This window comes from Sturnira hondurensis, unplaced genomic scaffold (assembly GCF_014824575.4).
Source record: "Sturnira hondurensis isolate 20B ecotype Veracruz unplaced genomic scaffold, ASM1482457v3 Scaffold0001120, whole genome shotgun sequence".
Taxonomy (NCBI): domain Eukaryota; kingdom Metazoa; phylum Chordata; class Mammalia; order Chiroptera; family Phyllostomidae; genus Sturnira; species Sturnira hondurensis.
Window position 1 is genome coordinate 3,937,423 of NW_028073751.1, and position 21,433 is coordinate 3,958,855.

Sequence of the window (21,433 nt, forward strand, 5' to 3'; positions counted from 1 at the left end):
GTTTGTGTTTGGGAAATTAATTCAACTTTAAATAGCTTCAAATTTTAGCCCTGGCTCGTGTGGCTCAGTGGACTGAGTGCCGGCCTTCGAGCCAAGGGGTCACTGGTTTATTCTTAGTCCTTGCACATGCCTGGGTTGCAGGCTGGGTCCTCAGCTGGGGGCACACAAGAGGCAACCACACATTGGTGTTTCTCTCCAATTCTACCACCCTTCCCCTCTCTCTCAAAATAAATAAATAAAATATTTTTAAATGTAAAAGAGTAAAATGGTTTCAAATTTTAAAACTCATTTCTCAGGGGCTGTGCTTATCTTAAATTAGTAGATATTTCTTAACAAAGTGCTGGTCTGTGGGTCTTAAATTTCTTGAGTATATGTTGTGTATACTTTACATGATAAAATGCATGATTCACATACTGAGTGTATATATTGTATTATATATACTCTATTTTCTTTTAAATGTTTGAATCTTTAGTTGCATATATAGCTGTCCTGAAAAGATAGCTTTCTTGTACTAATTTAAATGCCACAGTGCTGGAAAGGCACTTGTCAGTGATGTTCTAGAACAAAGTTTTGTATCAGTAGTGTTTTTTGTGTTCAAATAGAGAGACCAATGAGTTTCTGTCTAGAATCCTGAATACAATAAGCAGTTTAAGGGGCTCTAATACTATTCTACTATGACTTCAACATCACTACACACCTGTAAAACTTTAGAATGACAATATATTATGTAGGCTTAAATTACAATTTAGTGTAAAATAAAGTTAAAAATAAAGAAAACACAATTGCTCTGTGAAGATTTCTGGTGTGGAAATGGAATCAAAACTGTAAGACATCTATCAGAACCATGGAAATTCACATGCCTGTTGATGAGGAAAGAGTGTCAATAACAAAGCATTAGAATGATCAGATTATGACCTGTGGACCAAGGAAAACTGGGCAGCGTAGATTACCCTCTTTTGGGATATCTAATCATAAGGACTCATACTTGATCCCCATAATTCAAATAACTCACCACTGTTAAGGTACTTGAGAAGAAACAATGCAACTAAAAATTATGGCAATGTAGTGTGGAAAAATTATATGAGTAGATAATTTTTAAATTTTAGTCATTTAATGAAATGTAGACACTTGGAAACTAAGGAAAATGAGTATCTTGCTTCCTATTACACTTCTATTTTGTGAAGACAAACAACCTCCTTGATACCTATCAGTTATTTGGGGAAGAAGACGATAAATACAAGATAGAAGAAAGTGAAGCACAGGATAAAACCAAAACCTATGAGATTTATTACTTTTATGAGTTAAAAGAAAATAGAGTAGAATAACAATACGTATCAAATTTTTAAGAATTTACATATTACACCTTCCGTCACCACTAACACTTTCATTTGCATTATTTTCTATATATTATTTTATTTGGTACTGAGTTCTACTAAGGCAAGCAGGGAAGAAGTTATTGCAATCATTTCATGGCAATGGAAACTAAAAGCACGACTATTTCAATAAATACCTTCAGCAAGGTATCCCTGCTCTTTGACGAGTAAAACTCACTTGATTTGGGTGAGTAAAGTTCACATTCAAAGAAATGACAACCAGACGGAAGATACAGTAAATATTTTAAATGTTATGTCCTTGTAAAATGTATACAAAAAGTATCTGTATCAGACACAATGGAAATGTCTTGTAGGAGGCTTCGTATTTGGAGCGGATTTAGTCATCACTACTGCAGTTCCGCAGTCGAGACGCAGGGTGTCGCTGTTGGCTAGTACTAAGGGAAGTGCTAGCTACTTCTGACGCAAAGGAATCGCCACCAAACCGCGGAACCAGGAAAACAGTGCACATTCTCTCCGGCTCCCTGCAGAAGAGAGATCTATCAAAGAACCTGCCTGCCAAGACAAATAAAGGGATCACTATTGCCCAGAGAGTTCTTCGGATCGTTTTGGATCGCTGCTCTACGGAATCAGTAAGGCAAAGGCTCGGAAAAGGGAATGGGAAACCTCTGGGGACCGCAGGGCCGGGCTGGGCGGAAGAGAATGCCTTTTTTCCTGCTGCTGCCTCTGTTCTGCCCCGCGCTGTCCGAGCCGATCCTCTACACTATCCCGGAGGAGCTGGCCAGGGGCTCCCTAGTGGGGAACCTCGCCAAGGATCTGGGGCTTGGCGTTCGAGATTTGCCTACTCGGAACCTGCGGGTTAGTGCTGAGAAGAAATTCTTTACGGTGAGCCCGGAGAGCGGGAACTTACTTGTGAGCGACCGTATAGACCGTGAGCAGATTTGTGGCAAAAAGTCGACGTGTGTTCTGGAATTCGAAATGGTTGCTGAAAAGCCTTTGAACTTCTTTCATATAGCTGTGATAATTCAGGATGTCAACGACAACCCACCGACCTTCAGCCGAAATATCACTGAACTGGAAATTAGTGAGCTGGCCCTAACTGGAGCCACCTTTGTCTTAGAATCCGCACAAGACTCAGATGTCGGGGTCAATTCCCTGCAGCAGTACTACCTCAGCCCTGACCCACACTTCTCTTTGAACCAGAAAGAGAACCCTGATGGCAGCAGGTACCCAGAACTGGTAGTGAAGGCTCCCCTGGACAGGGAAGAAAAGTCCTGCCACTACCTGGTCCTCACTGCTGTGGATGGGGGTGAGCCTGCCAGAAGCTGCACTACCCAGATCAGGGTGGTTGTGGTGGATGCAAATGATAACCCCCCAGTGTTCACCCAGGACATGTACAGGGTCAGTGTTCCAGAGAACCTGCCAGTTGGCTCCTCTGTGCTAAGAGTGACAGCCACTGACTTGGATGAGGGCGTCAATGCCGAGATCACCTATGCTTTCATCAACATTGGTGAAGCAGTGAGACAACTGTTCAAGCTGAACAGTAAAACAGGGGAACTCTCCATTGGCGGAGGACTGGACTTTGAAGAGAGAGAGCACTACATAATTGGGGTAGAAGCAAAGGATGGTGGACGTCACACAGCACATTGTAAAATACAAATAGATATTTTGGATGAAAATGACAATGCTCCTGAGATAACCCTGGATTCTGAATCTAAGCTTATACAAGAAGATGTAGAGCGAGGGACCGTGGTTGCCCTGATCAAAACACATGATCTGGACTCTGGATTTAATGGGGAAACTCTGTGCCAACTAAGTGGAAGTTTACCATTTAAAATAGTTCAAGAAACAAAAAACACATACAAGTTGGTTACAGATGGAGCCCTAGATCGAGAGCAGACTCCAGAATACAACATTACCATCACAGCCACCGACAAAGGCAAACCTCCCCTCTCCTCCAATAGAAGTGTTACCTTGAACGTAGCTGATGTCAACGACAACGCCCCGGTTTTCCAACAGACCACCTACCTGGTTCATGTGCCAGAAAACAACCCGCCCGGGGCCTCCATTGCGCACGTCAGCGCCTCCGACCCCGACCTGGGACCCAACGGCCTCATCTCCTACTCCATCATGGCCAGTGACCTGGAGCCAGGGGCGCTGTCGTCCTACGTGTCCGTGAACCCGCAGAGCGGCGTGGTGTTCGCGCAGCGCGCCTTCGACCACGAGCTCCTGCGCGCCTTCCAGCTGACGCTGCAGGCCCGCGACCAGGGCTCGCCAGCGCTCAGCACCAATGTCAGCCTGCGCGTGTTGGTGACCGACCGCAACGACAACGCGCCGAGGGTGCTTTACCCGGCGCTGGGTCCCGACGGCTCTGCGCTCTTCGACACAGTGCCGCGCGCCGCGCAGCCAGGCTACCTGGTCACCAAGGTGGTGGCGGTGGACGCGGACTCGGGACACAATGCCTGGCTGTCCTACCACGTGCTGCAGGCCAGTGAGCCTGGACTGTTCAGCCTGGGGCTGCGCACGGGCGAGGTGCGCACAGCGCGAGCTTTGGGTGACAGAGACTCGACCCGCCAGCGCCTGCTGGTCGCTGTGCGCGACGGGGGACAGCCGCCTCTCTCAGCCACTGCCACGCTGCTCCTGGTCTTCGCTGACAGCCTACAAGAGGCCCTGCCGGACCTCAGCGAGCGTCCCACACCCTCTGACCCCCAGACTGAGCTGCAGTTTTATCTGGTGGTGGCCTTGGCCTTGATCTCTGTGCTCTTCCTCCTGGCGGTGATTCTGGCCGTGGCGCTGAGCCTGCGACGCTCCTCCGGCCCCCCTGCTTGGAGTTGCTTTCGAACTGGTGGAGTCTGCTCCAAGACTGGACCTGGGCTTTCCCCCAACTACTGCGAATGGACTTTGCCCTATTCTTACAATCTGTGTGCCGCCTCACACTCCTCAAAAACCGAGTTTAAATTTTTCGATATAAACCCTGATAATGCTCCACCACAAGATCTACTATGCAATGAAGCCTCTTGGTTTGGAAGTAACAGCAATGACAATCCCAAAATGACTTCTGATTCAGTCCATTTGCAAGAGGTGAGTTACTTCAAAGTCCTTTCCTCACATAAGTATGATTAGGTTTCAGTTCATTATTTTAGAGGTAAAACAGATATGAGCTAAATATATCCTGATTTTGTGTTTCATTGATTTGGGGAGGACATGCAATGGGCATGGTAGAAATTCTTTGTTCACTTATCCGTGTTGCAGGTGATCTTTTATGCAGTCATCTTGTGATGGTCTTAAATTTTTTAAAAGATTTTATTTTTATTTATTTTTAGAGGGGAAGGGAGTGAGAAGGAGAAGGAGAGAAACATCAGTGTGTGGTGGCCTCTCACACAGCCCCTATGCGGGGGCCAGGCATGTGCTCTGACTGGGAATCGAACCAATGACCCTTTGCTTCACAGGCTGGCACTCAATCCACTGAGCCACACCAGCCAGGGCTGTCTTGAAATTTTTTATTAATCCTAAAGTAGTACATTCTGAAACATTTTAATACTTTAGTTCCTCATACTGTACTTGTGAGACACATTATCTATATATAATTAAAAGTAAATCTAGACAAGTGGTTTTCTTAGTTTCAATGGTGTCAACCCTAAATTGTGTTTTAATATGTGTTTTAAACATATTTGAATTGTACCTCATATATTTAACTTCATGTGGTCATTTTTAAAAGAACAAACAGATACTGGCTAAATTAGGGCAGTTCTAATCTATATGTTAATGAAAATAGATAATTTTAAATAAATAATAATAATAAATTTTTAAAAATAATAATAAATTTTAAAAAATGACAAAACTGACACCAAGTGGATTGGTTCAAATATGTTTGCGGTGGTGACCTTATTGAAAGTGGGATAAACTAAGGGATGGTGGAGTGTGATAATTCAAAATTTACAGAAAAATGTAATATTTCTGTTCTTCAAGCCTGTAAGAGATAGTGCCACCAAAAAAGAACAGTAAAGTTTAGGGAACATATACAATTATTTAAAAATAGGCTCTTTTATTTTTCCAAATGCTTCTCATTCTTGGGGAGAGAAATTTTATGAGCAGATTTAACAGAATTAAAATCCTCTGTGTGAGGATTTCACAAAACGTTGTAGTATTAAGTTAGGACTCTAAGTGTCGCTGTTCACTAACCTGGGTAAGCAAAGCAATGGGTACTGGAGTCATATCCTCCCAGCACAAAGCAGATCAGACACAAAAGCTCTGCAGTTGCGCAAAAATTCTGACCTAAGACACTTCACATCTGATTTCTGCTTGTTTGTGGACCTGGAACTGTAATTCTGAGAAGCCCAAGAGCGATGCGGCCCCCTACTCATAACACTCCCCCCAGAGAAGTCCAAAAGGAGCCCGTAATGGCTCTGCAAAGGCGCCGGTGCCACAGCGGATTAGTCCTGCTTTTTATGCTGCAGGGGACGCTGTGGGGGGTCGGGGCGCAGGCCGGGCCTATTCTCTACTCTATTCCTGAGGAACTTGACAGAGGCTCCTTCGTGGGCAACATCACCAACGATCTCGGGCTAAAGCCTCAGGAACTGGCAGAGCATGGAGTCCGCATCGTCTTCAGAGGTAGGACACCCCTCTTTGCTCTGAATCCCCGAAGCGGCAGCTTGGTCACCGCGGGCAGGATAGACAGGGAGGAGCTCTGTGCTCAAAGCTTGCGGTGTTTGGTGAGTTTTAGTATCCTTGTTGAGGACAAACTGAGTCTTTATCCTGTAGAAGTGGAAATAGTAGACATTAATGATAATACACCCCGATTCTTAAGGGAGGAAATGGAAGTGAAAATTCTCGAGAATGCAGCCCCATCCTCTCGCTTTCCACTAATGGAGGTCTCTGACCCGGATGTGGGAATGAACTCTCTTCAGGGCTTCAAGCTCAGCGGGAATAGTCACTTCTCGGTGGATGTACCAAGTGGAGCCCCTGGGCCCAAATACCCAGAGCTGGTGCTGGAGCATGCTCTGGACCGGGAGAGGGAGTCCAGTCACCATTTGGTTCTTACTGCAATGGATGGCGGTGACCCTGTCCGTTCAGGTGTGGCACAAATTGTGGTAACTGTCCTAGATGCCAATGACAATGCTCCCATGTTTACTCAGCCTGTCTATCTTGTGAGTGTTCCTGAAAACCTGCCAGTAGGTACATCAGTGTTGTCAGTAAATGCCACCGACCAGGATGAAGGAGTCCATGCTGAAATAACATATTCCTTTGTGAGGGTAACAGAAAAGGTCTCAAAACTTTTCTCCTTGAATGTATTCACTGGAGAAATATCAACTTCTGCAAATCTAGACTATGAGGACTCCAGTTTTTATGAGCTAGATGTTGAAGCCCGGGATCGGGCAGGCCTACAGGACAGAGCAAAAGTCTTAATAACCATCTTGGATGTGAATGATAATGTACCAGAAGTGGGAGTCACATTTGGAAGCAAGTCAATTGCTGAAAGTATGCCTCCAGGAACAGTAATTGCTCTTTTTCAAGTACATGATCGTGACTCGGGAATGAATGGCCAGGTAACATGTTCCATCTCAAGAAGTCTTCCATTTGAGCTGGAAAAATTAGTTGACAATTACTATAGATTAGTGACCAATACAGTTCTAGATCGAGAACAGGTATCAATGTACAACATCACAGTGACAGCCACCGACAAAGGAGTGCCACCTCTGTCTACAGAAACAGTCATCTCCCTAAACGTGGCAGACACCAACGACAACCCACCTTCCTTTCCCCACTCCTCCTACTCTGTCTATGTCCCTGAGAACAACCCCAGAGGGGCCTCCATATTCTCTGTGAATGCTCATGACCCTGACAGCAATGAGAACGCCCACATCACCTACTCCCTGGAGGAAGACACTATCCACGGTGCGCCTCTCTCCTCCTATGTCTCCATCAACTCTGACACTGGTGTCCTGTATGCATTGCACTCCTTCGACTATGAGCACTTCCATGACTTGCAATTGAGCGTGACTGCACATGACAGCGGGGACCCACCACTCAGCGGCAATGTGTCACTGAGTCTGTTCATTCTGGACCAGAATGACAATGCACCAGAGATCCTCTACCCTGCCATCCCCACTGATGGCTCCACTGGTGTGGAACTGGCACCCCGCTCTGCAGAACCCGGCTACCTGGTGACCAAAGTCGTGGCAGTGGACAGAGACTCAGGCCAGAACGCCTGGCTGTCCTACCGCCTGCTCAAGGCCAGCGAGCCAGGGCTCTTCCTGGTGGGGCTGCACACGGGCGAGGTGCGCACTGCACGTGCCCTGCTGGACAGAGACTCACTCAAGCAGAGCCTGGTGGTGGCTGTTCAGGACCACGGCCAGCCCCCTCTGTCGGCCACTGTCACACTCACGGTGGCTGTGGCTGACAGCATCCCAGACGTTCTGGAAGAGCTGGGCAGCCTGGAGGTCCCACACAACTCTAATGCTTCAGGCCTCACGCTGTACCTGGTTGTGGCGGTGGCCGCTGTCTCTTGCATCTTTCTTGCCTTTGTCATCGTGCTGCTGGCGCTCAGACTGTGGCGCTGGCAAAAGTCACGCCAGCTGCAGGCTTCTGGAGGGGGGTTGGTGGGCATGCCCGCCTCGCACTTTGTGGGCGTGGACGGGGTGCGGGCGTTCCTGCAGACCTACTCCCACGAGGTCTCCCTCACGGCAGACTCTCGGAAGAGTCACCTGATCTTCCCGCAGCCCAACTATGCAGACACGCTCATCAGCCAGGAGAGCTGTGAGAAAAGCGAGCCACTTTTGATTCAGGAAGATTCAGGGTTGTGTAAAGAGGAAGATTCCTTTACTCAGGTGAGATTATTGCTTTTATTGGTTTTATTTGAATAAGAAATTTAAAAATTCTCTGTGATCAGTGCTTAGTTTTCTCAGTGTTTTGCAGTGAATCATAAGTTCAAGATTTTTGTCAATGAAGTTATATTAAGTCTTGGTTTTCTCAAATTTTACCAAAATAATCTTATGTATAGTCTAGAATTTTTTTTCACTTTTTTCTTCTTGGCAAGTTCTTTTTGCCTGTGGTTACATACATTTCTTAGGGTGTTTTTCCTATTATGTGACATTTCTTAGATTCTTTTTTGTTTAATCCTCACTAGAGGACATGCTTAAAGAGGGGGAGGGAGGGAGAGAAACATGGATTGGTTCCTTCTCCTGTGTGCCCCCCCATTTGAGGGGTTTTGGGGCGACCCACCACCTAGTCCTGTGCTCTGACAAGACAATTCTAGTTCAATAACTAAGACCTTTCAGTTTACTGGACAATGTGCCAATCAACTGACCTACACCAGCCAGAGGTCTGAGATTATTTTTCTAAGGTGAGAATAACTGAATTGCAGTCTCAAAGATCAATATCTTGGTTCCCCCCCCTTTTACTTAATAGTGAGTATTTTCTAAAATTATGGACATCTGTGAGGGATATTTTTCCATTACCACTTCTGAATCAAACATTATTTATATAAAAGATTAAAGTAATTAGGAAGACATAATCACTGGTGTTTGAAGGCCTGAATTATACCCCTGGAGCTGTCTGTTACTCCTTTTGGGCCAGTCACAATACCTATAGCTCTTAAACTAAAAGAAATTTAAAAAGACTTGTCTTATTTACCTCACAGAAATTATGGAGAAATAAAATATAAAAAGTTGCCTAAAAGTTTGTCAAACTATAAATCAATACAGTGAACAAATACTTGTTGACCTCACCATTATTATAATTACTCAATTGCTAACAAATAAATATATGCATCTGATGCTGTATGCCTACTACAATGCCTTCTACAATCTGTGTGCTTGATAATATTTAAAAATTAAAATAAACTTTAAAATATGCTATTCATGTCTACTTACAGGATGTATCTCTAAAAATAGAGAAGTGACTAGTGAATGGAAGAATGAAGACTTACTAGTATCCGAGTAAGGATTTAAACAATTAGCATATTTAACCCAAATAAAATAAGGCTCTGTCATGTAAAAACTCTACTCAAATATGTAAGGAAAGGAGGGTTGTCATTTGAAAAGAATAATTAGTCTAATACATTGTGGCCCAAAAGTGTCATTGAAACTATGGCTTGATGAATAGGCAAATAAAAAAGCAAAGTTTTGAGATGTCAAAGTTGTTTTATCAGAAAATGGATTGCTAAAGAGTTAAGAGATTTTATTTTTGGCACTCTTCAAAGGTAAGTTGATGGCCATGGAATTAATAGAATACTAGGATAATATAATTTGATAAGTTGTTGAGCTACATGATAGTCAATTTCTATTCCAGTTGTGAGCTGGAGTATTCTATGATCTGATATATAATCGATTGGTCACTTGTGTATCTAAAATAAACAAGTTCACATGTGAAGTAAACAACTGAGAAAATACGTTGAAAATTAGTGAGAACTTCTTCTGTAACCTGAAATTGTCAGTCTTCATAAAGACTGATTTAGTTAATGTCCTTAAATTATCTTCTAAGGGTAATATATGTTTTTCCAAATCAATATTGTGGTCATTACATTTCAGGAGTTGTAGAATTATTTTTTTAAGATTTTATTTATTTATCTTTAGAGGGGAAGGGAAGGAGAGAAGGAGAGAAATATCAATGTATGGTTGCCTCTCACAAGTCCCCTGCTGGGAACTGGCCTGCAAACCAGGGATGTGCCCTGACTGGGAATCGAACTGCGATCGTGTGGTTTGCAGGCCCACACTCATTCCACTGAGCTACGCCAGCCAGGGCCTCAGCAGTTGTAGAATTATTTATTTCAAGAATTCAAATATATATTACTAGCCAAGAGATTATAGCCACACACATTTTCTAATCTGATTTGCTTGAACATTTTTTATATAATTCTCTGGTGATTTTAATCAGAATTTGATAATAAATGATAATTTTAGAGAACTTGAATCTTGGGTTTTGATCAAGGGACTCAAATGGTCTTTTATACAAATATTATGATTTATTTCATACATTCTGAAAGTATAAATGTTATTTTATTATATCACCAGTTCTGGATGATGTAAAGTACCATATTTTGCCATGTATAATGCACACTTTTTGCCTAAATTTTTTAGAGAAAATATAGATGCACATTATACATGGGCGTAATGATTACATGCCATGGGTACAATTATTCTGTGTATAATGTGCACAAAACATGACATTGTTTTTTGCACATGTAAAAAACATGCACATGTAAATGTAAAGGTGCACATTACATATAGCAAAATATGGTACATCTTGAACCTTCATGTTATAAGCAATGCTCACAAACTAGTTCCACTGATAATACAGTAGTTTATTTTTTTCTCTGCTCACTAACTGGGAAGTAGGCTGGTTTCTTTTATTCTCTTACCTGAGTCATCTGTGACCCTTTTGTTTAAACAAAATATTTTACTGACAGAAAAACTATCAGGTTCTACTCTCACAATGGGAAGTCATTCATGTGGACTGATCAAGTGTTCAGTCCTGGCAACCATGTGATTTGCTAAGTTCCAACTAAATGAGGCTCTTTGACCTATGTACATTACAGGTTATATGAATAAAATAGGCAGTCTGAGATTTTGAGCATATACTAAATTTTGAAGCATCAGGGAAAAAATATACCAAATAATTGGGCTATTTTATCATCTGTGAAAAACACCAGTTTCTGATCAAACATCTGTTGAATTGCCACTTATCAGAGAGGAAGGAGTAAAATCTCAGAGACAATTATTGGAAAATATTTATATCTGCCTGAGAATGACAACTTAAACAGAAGTCAGAACAAATCGTTCTTCAATTTAAAAAAAAAGTTCCATAAAGAAAGGAGAGAAGACAACTTAATGCCTTGGAAGTCAAATAAACTTTCCATATAATTTTTTAACGCAAGGAAACAAATGAAGATCAAAATTCTGCCCCAAAACGTCATCAATAATAACATACTCCCTTTAAAACTATAAAATTCTAAAAGTAAAACTATAAAATCTTTTTAAATTTTTTAAAGATTTTATTTACTTATCTTTAGAGGGGAAGGAGAGAGGGAGAGAAACATCAATGTATGGTTGCCTTCCGTGCGTCCCCTGCTGGGAGTTGGCCTGCAGGGAACCGGCCTGCAACCCAGGCATGTGCCCTGGCTGGGAATCGAACTGCGATCCTCTGGTTCGCAGGCCCGCGCTCAATCCACTGAGCTACACCAGCCAGGGTCTATAAAATCTTTTAAGAAGGTAGTTGGCTTATATGTAAACATACTGTGGTGCTGTAGTAGAGATCCTTAATATTTAATTTTAGGTTGTAAAATAACTTAGACAACTTGATACTAGAGATAATGCAGCCATTTACTCCCTGAAGTATGCTTTATGTTCAGAGTATGTCTATAATCTCATTTGTCTAGATAGTATTTATTTATTTAACTCCAAGAAAGATGCCCGAAGTAATGTTAATTGAGACTTTTAAGAAATAATAGAATAAGGACAAACATATGATGACACTATGAGTGTTGAAGTATCAGATAGAAAGAGATCAGGGCATTGGGAGCCATAATATCCAGGCATGAAAGTTTTGTTTGCAAATGTCTGCAAGTGCTCATGATCTTTGATGACCATATATTTTGCTTACATGAGCAAGAAGTTCAAAATTGCTACTAAACAAACAATGTATAACTCTTGTTTATGGAATTAATCTGTAATACTCATATTGGTCCCCTTAATCAAAAAGTTCTTTTATCTGCTTGTTGAAAACAAACATGACTATTAGTTATTTTAACAGAATGAAACAGCATTTCATTCAAAGTATTCCCTGTATTTTGGAACAATGCCATCAGAACACCAACTAGGCTAATCATTTTCAGTGTTACCTCTGGTCTCTCCCCCTTCTGCTGCTGTCTACTCCCCTGGGGAAATCGCAGTTTACAAAGCAAGGGTGTCTTGCTACATCTTCATTCCAAAACACCTCACTCTTTTTCTCCCTGCAACTATGTGGAAGGATGATTTATTGTATTCCTACCAGATAAGAGTAGCCTCAGATCAATCAACAATTGAGTTTCCCTTAATTAACATCAGTGTAGAAATTAGTACTTTTAAGGGCGCTCTCAGGGCAGTCCTGCTTGTATGCTCAAAGGCTGTCTGCCTAGAGACATATTTTTCTTCAATTATTCTAGAATAGGGTGATTATTTGAATTGCATAATGAAAAAAAGCAGTCAAACCCACTGTCTTATGAATCAACAACCAGTAGAAGCTCTGCTTATTTGGGCCATCTGCACAAAATGTGTTGCTTCTATAGCTGATTATTGCTGCTTGGATTCTCGTCTCTAACAGTACTTTTTGAGCATGAAACAGCAACTAATGGTTCTGGCCAACAGTGCTTCCTCTTTTTTTCCTCAAAAGACTGGGAGTGAAGATATTTATATTCTAATATTGGTTCTACTATTTCATAGTCCAGGACAAGGCAATTCCCTCTCCCTCTTTTAAAAAATCATAACAATGAATGTATTGAACTAAACCATCTTCAAAATTTCGTCCAATCAAAAGCTTTATTGAATTATCTCTTCATAATATAAAGAAAATTTTGACTCTCGGAGTTGTATGTGGTGGTGTCTAGAGCACAGTTGTGTTCAATAGCATTGAATTTATTTATTTTACTTTGATGTAAACATTTTCTATGTAACATCTTTCTTATGTATACACGCACCATTTAAAAATAAATCATGCTCTTTAAACCTGTAATGGCTGATTTTCCTCTGCGTGTAATAAAGTGTGAAGCAGTGCCCAAGAGTTAGTTCAAAGTTGCAATGCAAGCCAAAGAATTTTGAAAAAACAAAGGGATTAATAAACACTCACAAGTGAACATTGCCACATCAATTCACAGTTTTTAAAACTGATTTTTAAATAATGGAGGAGATATATGGATTAAAGAAGTATAAACGGAAGAATTTTGAAGAATAAAACAATTTATCTGAAAAATCAGTTACCAGTATTTTCTTCAATACGGTGCAGTAACGTAGTAAGGACTCTGAGCGCCGCTGTTCACCAACCAGGAGAAAAAGATACGCCGGAACTACCGAGTTTCACAGCGCAAAGAAACGGCAGACTGAGAAAAACTCTTCTCCAAGAGGCTCCAAACGCAGACCTCTATTCTACTGAATTTGGGGTTCCTTTTCCGAATACAGAGGCTCCACGTCGACACACCAGCACCCAGAATCACAGCAGGAGAAGTCCAGGGTCTAAAGATCTGCAGGACAGCAATGGCGGCTCCAAAGAGGGGCCGGGATTACAGAGGATTCATCCTGCTCTCCATCCTCCTGGGGACCCACAGCGAAGCTTGGGCAGGACACATTCTCTATTCTGTGCTGGAGGAGACAGACAAAGGGTCTTTTGTGGGTAATATCGCCAAGAGTCTGGGGCTGGAGGCCCAGGAGCTGGCGGAGCGCGGAGTCCGCATCGTCCCCAGAGGTAGGTCGCAGCTTTTCGCTCTGAACCCGCGGAGTGGCAGCTTGGTCACCGCGGGCAGGATAGACCGGGAGGAGCTCTGTGCGCAGAGTGCGCGGTGTCTGGTGAGTTTTAACATCCTGATGGAAGATAAAATGAATCTTTACCCTATAGAAGTGGAAATAGTGGATATTAATGACAATGCTCCTAGGTTCTTGACTGAAGAAATGAATGTTAAAATAATGGAGAATACAGCTCCCGGGGTGCGGTTTCCGTTAAAAGAAGCTAGGGATCCGGATGTGGGCACGAATTCCCTCCAGAGCTACCAGCTCAGCCCCAATCGCCACTTCTCCCTGGTTGTGCAAACTGGAGATGATGGAACTAAGTATCCGGAATTAGTGCTGGAGCAAGTGCTGGACCGGGAGGAAGAGGCGGTTCACCACCTTCTCCTCACAGCCTCTGACGGTGGTGACCCGCCCTTATCTGGCACAGCCCGCATCCAGGTAGCAGTGGTGGATGTGAATGACCACGCACCAGTCTTCTCTTTGCCTCTGTACCAAGTAACTGTCCCTGAGAATGTGCCAGTGGGCACAAGACTGCTCACAGTAAGTGCTGTTGACCTAGATGAGGGAGTCAATGGTGAAGTGACTTACTCTTTTTGGAAAATCACTCCAAAAATTCTACAGATATTCCAGCTGAACTCCCATACAGGAGAATTATCAACTTTAGAAGGCCTAGATTATGAAGAATCCAGCTACTATGAAATGGAAGTTCAAGCTCAGGATGGTCCTGGTAGTATGACAAGGACTAAAGTACTGATCACCATTTTAGATATAAATGACAATGCCCCAGAAGTGACTATAACATCTGTAAGCAGCTCAATCCCTGAAGACACACCTCCTGGAACAGTAATTGCTCTTTTCTACCTTCAAGACCGAGATTCTGGGAAGAATGGCGAGGTGACCTGCACTATTTCAGAAAATCTACCTTTTAAGTTAGAAAGATCAATAGACAACTATTATAGATTGGTGACAGAAAAAATCCTAGACCGAGAAATACTCTCTGGGTACAATATCACATTGAAAACCACAGATGGTGGAACCCCACCATTGTCCACAGAAACTCACATCTCCCTAAGGGTGGCAGACACCAATGACAACCCACCTTCCTTTCCCCACTCCTCCTACTCTGTCTATGTCCCTGAGAACAACCCCAGAGGGGCCTCCATATTCTCTGTGAATGCTCACGACCCTGACAGCAATGAGAACGCCCACATCACCTACTCCCTGGAGGAAGACACTATCCACGGTGCGCCTCTCTCCTCCTATGTCTCCATCAACTCTGACACTGGTGTCCTGTATGCATTGCACTCCTTCGACTATGAGCACTTCCATGACTTGCAATTGAGCGTGACTGCACATGACAGCGGGGACCCACCACTCAGCGGCAATGTGTCACTGAGTCTGTTCATTCTGGACCAGAATGACAATGCACCAGAGATCCTCTACCCTGCCATCCCCACTGATGGCTCCACTGGTGTGGAACTGGCACCCCGCTCTGCAGAACCCGGCTACCTGGTGACCAAAGTCGTGGCAGTGGACAGAGACTCAGGCCAGAACGCCTGGCTGTCCTACCGCCTGCTCAAGGCCAGCGAGCCAGGGCTCTTCCTGGTGGGGCTGCACACGGGCGAGGTGCGCACTGCACGTGCCCTGCTGGACAGAGACTCACTCAAGCAGAGCCTGGTGGTGGCTGTTCAGGACCACGGCCAGCCCCCTCTGTCGGCCACCGTCACACTTACGGTAGCTGTGGCTGACAGCATCCCAGACGTTCTGGAAGAGCTGGGCAGCCTGGAGGTCCCACACAACTCTGATGCTTCAGGCCTCACGCTGTACCTAGTGGTGGCAGTGACCGTGGTCTCCTGCGTCTTCCTTGCCTTTGTCATCGTGCTGCTGGCACTCAGGCTGAGGCGCTGGCACGAGTCACGTCTGCTCCAGGCTTCAGGAGGGGGGTTGGTGGGGATGCCCGCCTCCCACTTTGTGGGCATGGACGGGGTGCGGGCGTTCCTGCAGACCTACTCCCACGAGGTCTCCCTCACGGCGGACTCTTGGAAGAGTCACCTGATCTTCCCGCAGCCCAACTATGCGGACACGCTCATCAGCCAGGAGAGCTGTGAGAAAATAGATCCCATGTCAGCACCCATAGATTTTCATAAATGTAATGATGAAGCCCAAAGCATTCAGGTGAGTTCAGTTATTCATTTATCTTGATGTCCTGGAAAAATTACATTTTGTGTAAATGTCTTCATTGTTTATGAAGCCAGTGTTTTGAAAATGGGGTGAAAAAACCTTCAAAATTGAAAGCATGTCACATGGTTTATTTCGGTGGTGACCTTTTAACATGGAACACTTATAAATGTAGAATTTGGTATCATTTCCATGGTGAATACCTATGGATAAGATTGTGAATCAGTGGACTATCACATATTTATACCTTCCACCTATTTTCTTCTTAATGTTCTTAATTCATGTAGTTTATAAATGAGAATGAATTATGTCTTTCTCATTGTACTAAGTTAGCAAAAGGCTTCTTCTCAGGATTCTCTATGGATCAGATCTATAAAAGGCTGTTGCTGATCATCTGAAGTTTTTTTTTTCTGTCTGGATTCTGCCTCCATGTTCCTCAACTTGATGACCTTGAAATATCAAGGCCTATTTCATTTCTGGCCTATTTAAGGCATACTTATCTATTAAAGTTGGGTCCTGCTGGAAGATCGGTACATGCCTGACAAAGATATGTGCGTCAGGCTTCACTAAGATCTATATCAATGACCAATATGGAGTCTAATGCAACACTGGAGGTCGTCGTTCAAAACCAATAAAATATGACAGTAAATAAAATGTGTTTACAAGTATTATAAGTGGCACTTGTGAAATAGGCAGTTACGTATTGTACCACAGCAATATGGTTTTGCAGTTGTGCACCCATGTGAAGTGTGGCTCTCCAAGCAGGGTACTGGGGTGCTGGCTTTGTGAACAAATACCTCACACGCTCGAGTCCTGGGCCAGTAGTTGGAATTGACTCACTTGGTGTGTTGAGAAATTCAGTCCCAGTGGGGGACTAACCTGATCTGGAATTAATTACTACTTCCATACTCTAAGTATAACATTTCAGTATAGCTTAACATACCAGTTGTTTAGCATCTTGTTTGCTGGGACCTTTTGAGTGTTAATTTAAACATTTTTTTCTAGCATAGTGTTGTGTTTTCTGATATTTTCCATGTAAATAAAATATGCAGTTGTGTGAGTATATTTCATATATTCTTCCATATTCAGATATAGGGGAGCAGACAATGCTACTGACACTTTGTGAAGCAGAAATGTAGTTATCGAGTATTTTTTAAGTATATTTTGTTGCCCTGGCTGGTGTAGCTCAGTGGATTGAGCACAGGTCTTCGAACCAAAGGATTACAGCTTGATTCCCAGTCAGGGCACATGCCTGGGTTGCAGGCCAGTTCCCATCAGGGGACACACAAGAGGCAACCTTACATTGATATATCTCTCCCTCTCTCCTTCCCTTCCCCTCTAAAGATAAATAAATAAAAATCTTTAAAAAATATTGTATTAAATCTTGTAATTAAATCTTTCATTTTATTAAAAAATAAAATAATTTGTTGATAATGCTATTACAGTTGTCCCAACTTTTTTGAAAAAGAATACTTCCCTATCAAATTTATTAGATGCTTCAAAAACATTTTTTTAACAAGCAGAAGAAATACTCACTAAATTCAGTGAGCTACTGCAAATAAACTTTTTAGGAACTATTTTCTTCGTTTGAAGACATCGGAGGAGGTTATATAAGTGCAGGAATGGGAACCATGCCCCAGTGCAATAGGCCATAGTGATTTTGTGTTGCAAGGTGAAATATTATTCTCCTGGTAACTTTGAGGATTGGTGTTACATTTGTTAACTAGGAAAATATTGTATAATTTGGAGGAAAATAATAGGCTAACTCTTTTCTGGATATACTATTTTTTGAGTGAGGAAGAAGAAAGGTATATGATGGTAAATATCGTGCCCTTTTACAGACAATTTTGGCATTACTGATACTCTTGGAAAAAATTAAAGTGAATCAGCATTGAGGTACGCAAAAAGTAAAGCAAAACAAGGAAAGGAGCATAAAACTTTAGCCAGTGTGTTCCTAATTAATAAGTATTCAAAATTACTGTACTGTAAGATTGTTTAGACCAAGTCTGTGTTACAGTCATCTTTCTATTACTAGTGCAGAATAATTATGTTAACAATTTATGTACTAAATCTATGTGATTTCCCTAAAACCTGGGATAATGAGGTTTCTGGTGGTACAGACTAAGGATTATTAAATACATAGACATTAAAAATGTTCCAGTCAGGTACACAATTATATTCGAAATGACTGTATCTGGTTAGACTGAAGCCACAAAGGCTGCAGTTTCCCACCGCGGACTCTGGGCGCCGCCGTTGGCCAGAGTGCAGAGCTTGGAGGGCGCTCGCATCGCGCAGCCGCATCTCACTTTCCTCGTCTCAGACTCGCCGAGCCAGCCTTTTCACCCCTTCCTCCTGTGGAAAAGAAGAACCCTCACCCCCACGCGGGAGGTAAAGCCTGCTCTGAGCTCGGGACATCGGCAACACAGAGATTACTGGTCATCCGGCGACATCGGGCCGGTGAGCAAGCTGGGGGGAGCAAGAGGGATGGGGAGCGGCGCTGGGCTCAGGGGCTGGGCTGAGCGGCCGCCGGTGCTCTTTCCCTTGCTGCTGTCTTTGTTCTGCCCGGCGCTCTCCGAGCCGATCCGCTACAGGATTCCCGAGGAAATGCCCGAGGGCTCGGTGGTGGGGAACCTCGCCAAGGACCTGGGACTCAGTGTCCGCGAGTTACCGACTCGAAAACTGCGCGTCGGTTCTGAGAAGCCTTACTTCACTATGAGCGCAGAGCGCGGGGAGTTACTTGTGAGCAGCAGGCTGGACCGGGAGCAGATATGTGGGAAGAAGCCAGTTTGTGCTCTGGAATTTGAGGCTGTTGCTGAAAATCCATTGAACTTTTACCACGTGAGCGTGGAGATCGAGGATATTAACGATCACACCCCCAAATTCTTGCAAAATTCCTTTGAGCTGCAAATTAGTGAGTCCACAAAGCCTGAGGCACGATTTATCTTAGGATCTGCCCAAGATGCAGATATTGGTACCAACTCACTACAGAACTACCAGCTAAGTCCCAATGATCATTTCTTACTCGTGAATAAGGAAAAATTAGATGGTAGTAGATACCCTGAGCTAGTATTGAAGACGCCTTTAGACCGGGAGGAGCAGAAGTCCTACCGCTTGACCTTGACTGCCTTGGACTGTGGGGATCCACCCCTAAGCAGCACTGCACAGATACAAGTCCTAGTGACTGATGCCAATGATAACCCTCCAGTGTTCAGCCAAGAGCTCTACAGAGTGAGTCTACTGGAAAACGTGTTCCCAGGCACCACTGTGACTCGAGTGATGGCCACCGATCAAGACGAGGGTGTCAATGCCGAGATCACCTTCTCTTTCACTGAAGCAGGCCAGATCACCCAGTTTGACCTGAATTCTACTACTGGGGAAATTATTACTCGACATATGTTAGATTTTGAGGAAGTCAAAGAGTATTCCATAGTTTTGGAAGCAAGGGATGGTGGCGGAATGATTGCCCAATGTACCGTGGAGATAGAAGTCCTAGACGTAAATGATAATATCCCACAAGTGATATTCCAATCTCTACCAAATCTTATTATGGAGGACACGAGGCTAGGAACATATATTGCTTTACTTAAAATCCGTGACAATGATTCCGGAGATAATGGAGAAGTCACTTGTAAATTAGGGGGTGCAGTTCCGTTTAAATTGCTAACTTCTTCAAGAAACACATATAAATTAGTGACAGATGGAATTCTAGACCGGGAGCAGATCCCTGAATACAATGTCACCATCACAGCCACCGACAGAGGCAAGCCGCCCTTCTCCTCCAGCACCACCATCACAGTACACATTGGAGACGTCAATGACAATGCCCCGGTTTTCCAACAGACTGCCTACCTGGTCCACGTGCCAGAAAACAACCCACCCGGGACCTCCATTGCGCATGTCAGCGCCTCCGACCCCGACCTGGGACCCAACAGCCTCATCTCCTACTCCATCGTGGCCAGTGACCTGGAGCCAGGGGCGCTGTCGTCCTACGTGTCCGTGAACCCGCAGAGCGGCGTCGTGTTCGCGCAGCGCGCCTTCGACCACGAGCACCTGCGCGCCTTCCAGCTGACGCTGCAGGCCCGCGACCAGGGCTCGCCAGCGCTCAGCACCAATGTCAGCCTGCGCGTGTTGGTGACCGACCGCAACGACAACGCGCCGAGGGTGCTTTACCCGGCGCTGGGTCCCGACGGCTCTGCGCTCTTCGACACAGTGCCGCGCGCCGCGCAGCCTGGCTACCTGGTCACCAAGGTGGTGGCGGTGGACGCGGACTCGGGACACAATGCCTGGCTGTCCTACCACGTGCTGCAGGCCAGTGAGCCTGGACTGTTCAGCCTGGGGCTGCGCACGGGCGAGGTGCGCACAGCGCGAGCTTTGGGTGACAGAGACTCGACCCGCCAGCGCCTGCTGGTCGCTGTGCGCGACGGGGGACAGCCGCCTCTCTCAGCCACTGCCACACTGCTCCTGGTATTTGCCGACAGCCTGCAAGAGGTCCTGCCAGATGTCAGTGACCGCCTCACACCCTCTGACCCCCAGGCTGAGCTGCAGTTTTATCTGGTGGTGGCCTTGGCCTTGATCTCTGTGCTTTTCCTCCTGGCGGTGATTCTGGCTGTGGCCCTGCGCCTTCGACGCTCCTCCAGCCCCACCACCTGGAATTGCTTTCAGCCGGGTCTCTGTACTAAGACTGGACCTGTGGTTCCCCCCATCTACAGTGAAGGGACTTTACCTTATTCCTACAATGTGTGCGTTGCCCAAGCTGGAAAGACAGAGTTCAGTTTTCTAAAATGTAAGGAGCAGTTGAGTTCAGGACAAGATGTACTTTGTGGTGATTCATCTGGGGCCTTATTTCCATTTTCTAATTCCAGTGAGTCAACTTCCCATCCTGAAACACTAACAGCGGTGAGTTTTATTTAAATGTCTAGTCCTTTTCATCATCTACCCAGTTTTTCACATTTATATGAAAACGTATTTCCAATTGTAGTGAGTTATCTTAGCCTGACAGAAAGTTGTACTTCCATGCTTCAAAGGAAGTGGTGAATTGAAAGTAGTTATGCTCAGCAAAATAGACTTACCTTACAAAGTTTGGATTTACAAAATAGTGAGAGTGTGCTCTTCTTTCAAGGCAAAAGTATTGTACCAAAATATATTTAATCCTCACCTGAGGATTTGTTTCTTGATTGTAAAGAAGGTGAGAGGTGAGGTGGGGTAGAGAGAAAGAGAAACACCAATGTGAGAGAAACACAATTGGTTGCTTCCCTCCTTCGTGCTGAGGTGGGGGTGGGGGTGAGGGTGGATGGAAGCAACATAGATATGTGATGTGCACTGACTCGGGATGAAACCTACAACCTCTTGATGTATGGATGAAGCCCCAATCAGCTGGGCATCCAGCCAGGGCAACTTTGTACTAATTTCTTACCTCTTTTTCAGAGCCATTGAAATGTACTCACTAATTTT

The 21,433-nt window shown here is 44.2% G+C and overlaps 1 protein-coding gene across 8 annotated transcripts in view; it reads left to right on the top strand.

Moving 5' to 3' along the window:
• The window catches only part of LOC118998350 (protocadherin gamma-C4), a 136,017-nt gene that overhangs the window by 27,853 nt on the left and 86,731 nt on the right, over window positions 1-21,433 (top strand). Inside the window, exon 1 of one of the 8 annotated variants that reach the window (XM_037062561.1) lies at window positions 1,725-4,412. The exons of 3 other annotated variants lie outside the window; for them this stretch is intronic. In XM_037062561.1, coding sequence (XP_036918456.1) covers window positions 1,989-4,412 — 2,424 coding nt within the window. In that variant the 5' untranslated portion in view covers window positions 1,725-1,988. Of the gene's footprint in view, window positions 1-1,724; window positions 4,413-5,438; window positions 8,159-13,256; window positions 15,980-18,140; window positions 20,879-21,433 lie in introns of those variants that run through there. 4 more of the 8 variants (XM_037062495.1, XM_037062494.1, XM_037062568.1 and 1 more) reach the window with 4 other exon arrangements.